The 4,811-nt window shown below is 52.2% G+C and overlaps 1 protein-coding gene across 1 annotated transcript in view; it reads right to left on the reverse strand.

Annotated features, from left to right (window-relative positions):
• The window catches only part of wnt4 (wingless-type MMTV integration site family, member 4), a 13,978-nt gene continuing 9,167 nt past the window's right edge, over positions 1–4,811 (reverse strand). The window contains exons 2-6 of the mRNA XM_079742493.1: positions 4,119–4,200; positions 2,905–3,058; positions 2,232–2,363; positions 1,641–1,783; positions 1–1,173 (exon numbers count right to left, since the gene is read on the reverse strand). Coding sequence (XP_079598619.1) covers positions 703–1,173; positions 1,641–1,783; positions 2,232–2,363; positions 2,905–3,058; positions 4,119–4,200 — 982 coding nt within the window. The 3' untranslated portion in view covers positions 1–702. The remainder of the gene's footprint in view (positions 1,174–1,640; positions 1,784–2,231; positions 2,364–2,904; positions 3,059–4,118; positions 4,201–4,811) is intronic.

A 4,811-nucleotide genomic window follows, 5' to 3' on the forward strand; every position in this document is an offset into this window, starting at 1 on the left:
ACTAGTGTTCATCTGTCCGTGTGTCCACCTTCAGCCCGTGTGCAAGCACACGGCGGGCTTTAACGTACTGCCGCACTTCACTGTCACGTATACTACACACACACACACACACACACACACACACACTTCCCCTCACTCAACGTTATAATAAGTTAAACATTACAAAACAAGTGACGATAATAAACACAAACGGGAGGGAGGGAGGGGGTGGCCATGGGCTTCGAGGGTGGCAGCACGAGGACAGCGAGCGGCGGAAGGGAGAGAGAACATGCCCTCTGGTGGATTCTGCACCTTCTCACGGTGGGATTACAACGACTAGGATTGACTGCAGACATCTGCCCCCTTTGAACAGTGGTTGGGGGGTTAATGGGGGAGCAGGGGTGTGTGTGTGTGTGTGTGTGTGTGTGTGGGTGTGTGTGTGTGTGTGTGTGTGTGGTGGGGTTCGTCATTTGAAGGTTCCCCGTGACCCCATCCCCTGCCCTTTCCACCTCCGGTCCGGTGGACAAGGAGAGGGGCGTCATAGTGTGGTGTTATTGTCAGATCGTTCACGTTCCACCGTCGACACACAGAGTGTCCTGTCGGTCCCTCCTCCTGGCCCTCCTATCCGTCCCGCCCCTCTCTGTCCCACATCCCACACTCCGCCCCCTCTCCGTCCCGGCCGGTTGTCCGTCCGACACCACCGCTGCCCCGTCCGTCCGTGCATCACCGGCACGTGTGCATCTCCACCGTCTTGGGGCACTGTTTGCACTTGACGTAGCAGCACCAGTGGAACTTGCAGCTGCAGCGGTCCACCAGCTGCACCTCCTCCGTCTGGAAGCCGCGGCCGCAGCACATCAGCTCGCAGCCGTCGATGGCCTTGGAGGTGCGGTTGCACTGGCGTCCCACCGTGCCCAGCATGCCCGGTGTGCGCGGGTCGCGGTCGCAGAAGTCCGGGCTGGGCTCCAGGTACACCAGGTCCTCGTCGGTGTGCGGCTTGAACTGGGAGTTGCGCGGCAGGAGGGCCTTGGCCGTGCCCACCTTGCGCTGCTCCACCTCGGTGGCGCCGTCAAACTTCTCCTTGATGACGTTGCCCACCTTGCGGAAGGGCGGCATGGCCTTCCAGCAGGTCTTGACCTCGCAGGAGCCCGACACGCCGTGACATTTGCACTCCACTCGCATGTGGGACAGGATGGCCTGGGCAGGGGAGAACGGGAGAAGGTTGAGGCTTGCGTTGTTTACTTTTTATTACTTTTTTTGCTCTATGATAGAGAGGAGAGATAGACAGGGAGGTATAGATAGAGGGGAAGACATGCAGCAAAGGACCACGGGCAGGAATCAAACCCGGGTCGCTGCGTTAAAGACTGTGCCTCAATGGTACGCCCTCTACCCGGTGAGCCGCCCTTTTTCTTTTTAAGCCAATACGGTCTAAAGTGGACCTTTTCAACACGTTTCAACCCTACATCTAACCCCAGCCCGGCTTATCCCTGTCCCTCATGCGTTTCTAACACTGTAATCCACGTCGCATTACGAAAGGGAACTTTTACTTACTGAGCATGACGTTGAAGTTGACGCAGTAAATCAGCAGTATATCAAAATGGAGCGTACACCACTGCACTGTTGCACAGTAACGATCAGTGTGACTACCGCCGCACAAAGCTCACCTTCCTGCCTGCCTCGTTGTTGTGTAGGTTCATCAGGGCACGGCTGGAGGACTGGCCTTTACCCCGCTCCCTTACATCCACAAAGGACTGAGAGAAGGCCACGCCGTAGGCTATGTTGTCACTGCAGCCCGACCACTGGAAGCCTGCAGCAGCGAGAGAGAGACGGGAGAGAGAGAGAGAGAGAGAGGCTCTGAAATAAGACACTGCCTGCACTCATGCTGCTAAAGTTGTGCTTCATAATGAAACTTTGGTGGTTATGCTGATTAGAATCTCTGTGCATGTGTGCGTGTGTGTGTGTGTGCGTGCATCTGTGCGTGGGTGCGTGTGTGTGTGTGTGTGTGTGTGTGTGTGTCTAAGCGTCTATGTTATGTGTTTGCATAAAGCCTCTCCACAATGTCAACGAGTGCCCGTCCATGCGTTTGCACATTTGCAACGCATGTATATGTATTCACTGACGTGTATTAGACAGTTTAACGGCTCGCGTTTCTGACCATGTGTACAGAGTGTGTGTTTTTTTTATGTGCTGTGGCCGAATCCACACACAAACAGAGCCCATGTGTTGGCCATGTGTGGCGTGCACGTGGGACCGACCCTCGGGGCTGACTCCGTGCACCGTGCGGTCACATCCACACTTCTCCAGCTCCCCGCTGCTGCAGGCCCGCGTCACCGCGAAAGCCACGCTGGCCGCAGAGATGGCGTAGACAAAGGCCGCCTCACGGGTGCCTGTAGTGGACACGCAAACCCACACGCAAACAAAGACACACACACAAACACACGCACACAAGTTTCAGATATGTCATTAACGACAAAATTGAAAACGTTTCATTGTGAGGACAAAATGAGTGGCCAAGTGCAAATGTTCCAGCACAACTGCCATTATAGCTGCCTGCCAGTAAACCACATCTTCATTGTATATTTGCTTTCCATGTACTCCATGCATCATAAGGTGTTATGTTGCTATTTGTACCACAGGGCTGTTCACACAGCACCACGCGGGAGCGCTCATGCTTACATTTAGATTCACATTGAGGGGATTTTGCTGATGCTTTTATCCAAAGCGACTTACAACCATTCATTCACACATTCACACACCGACGGCGGAGCCAACCGCGCAGGGCGACAGCCAGCTCGTCAGGAGCAGTCAGGGTGAGGCGCCTTGCTCAGGGACACCTCGGCACTCAGCTAGGAGGAGCCGGGGATCGAACTAGCAACCTTCAGGTTTACCAGCCATCCCGCTGTACCTCCTCGCTGATGTTTTGCTTACCCTGCGTCACCACTTTTCCGAAGACGGGCATGGACTCCAGCGTGGAGCAGTTCCACCGTCGGTTCCTGAACTGGAACTGACACTCGTCGATGGCCAGCTGGGCCCCGCGGCGCACCGCGTCCATCACCTCGATGCTGCGCTTGCAGATCTGCACCTGGGGGGGCAGCAGAGGCAGGGGGGTTGGCTGGGCCCGGGCACCGGACACTAACAGGCTAGGGGCCGTATGTGAGGAGAGTTTAAGTTGTTTTTATTTCCAAATGAAGGTTAATCAGTGATGAAGGCCCTTCCCGTCTGCATCATAGGCAGGGACTTTGTGAACTGAATTCTGGGGGCATTGGGGCATGGACTAGTACACCCTTCACACACACACTATTTCAGCCCCTCACTGTTAGCACCCCCACCCTGGGAAGCACTACCAAACACAGCAGGGCCGACTGGACTGAGACAAAAAAAATAACATATGAAGGAGACGTTAGTCTATGCCCACATGGTCATTTCAATCATGAAACCTTAATGAATCACAATAAAAAGTAAAAAATCTCAAGTCATTAGACAAATCGCAGGCCCTTGAAGGTACCGATATTTGTTACTCTATTTTCACTTGGGTTTGTTCCTCAAATGGTGATTTGTGAGTAAGACAAATGTCTTGTAATTTAATCACTTGCAGACTGCAGACCTTTCTTTCCCATTATTTTCGTTTTATGAACGCACATATATAATTTGGTTCAAATGTATTTACAACAGTTTGCCTTGCTATGTGTTGCTCAGGATTCCTTGTTGGCTCAAGAGTAAGCCAACTGCAACAGACTGGCTGTCTTTGCATAGTTTAAGACCCTTTGAGCTGGAGACTTGCTTGTTATTTCTGACAATCACATCGCTATAGGGTATGAAAACACATATGCTTTATGTTTTAAGGAAATATGTCAGACAAAAAATCAAAGTCAGACAAATTAAACAACCAATTATTAATTAAAAAACGTTTTGTTTAGTAAATCTGTCGATAGGGGGGGGGGGGGGGGGGGGGGGGAACTGCCCTCACCCCTATTTTCTGCTCGTGTTATGTGTGTGGCCTTGGATCTAGGGGGGTTGGTTTCGGATCTATTATTCCAGTTCTACTCCACGCTGTTTGACATTAGCTTTAACTCAGTCAGTAGATATATTGGATGTCTTATCATCGCGGCTTTCCATAGTGAGCGCTGAACTGCTGAGTGTACCTGTCTCTGGATGAGACCCCGGAGCCGCTCACACGTCTCCTCATTGGCAATGCTTCCTACCGACGTCAACTTGGCCAAGTACCTGAAACACAACAAACCACCAGACAACAGGCGATTATTTTGACTGCTCGCCAAGCACATCCATCAACCCTTCCCAAGGGCAGCGGCTGCATCCATCAACACTTTATAAAAGGATTGTGAGAGGGACAAGAGCAACAAAGCAAGCAGTACAGTTCTAAACATTGACTTTGAAAACTGTTCAGTGGTGCTATGCTACGCTACGCTAGCTCCTGGAACAAGTGGACAAACGTATTCCAAGAGAAACTCGCAGCGTACTTTGATTTCTAGTGGACCGGATTGGAGGCTCTTTCCCATGACGCGCTGGGAATGTTTTGCCTGGCTGTCTGGCTTCCAGCGCCCCAGGAGGAAGAGGGAAGTGGCTTATCACACTAACCACCTTCAGGGCAGACAGGTCACGGAGATACGCAACACACACACACACACGCAGACACATATACCAAGGTGTGAGAAGATCATTGGGTCGTCTGTGGGGATACCACAGGAGAGGGCTCAGCTGAGAGGTGCTTTAATAGATACACTCATGACTCACACACACAGGATAACTCCCCTCCACACACACACACACACACACACACACACACACACACACAAACACGCACATGTACAGACACA

The sequence above is a fragment of the Pollachius pollachius genome (genome assembly GCF_949987615.1).
Source record: "Pollachius pollachius genome assembly, chromosome: 8".
NCBI lineage: Eukaryota > Metazoa > Chordata > Actinopteri > Gadiformes > Gadidae > Pollachius > Pollachius pollachius.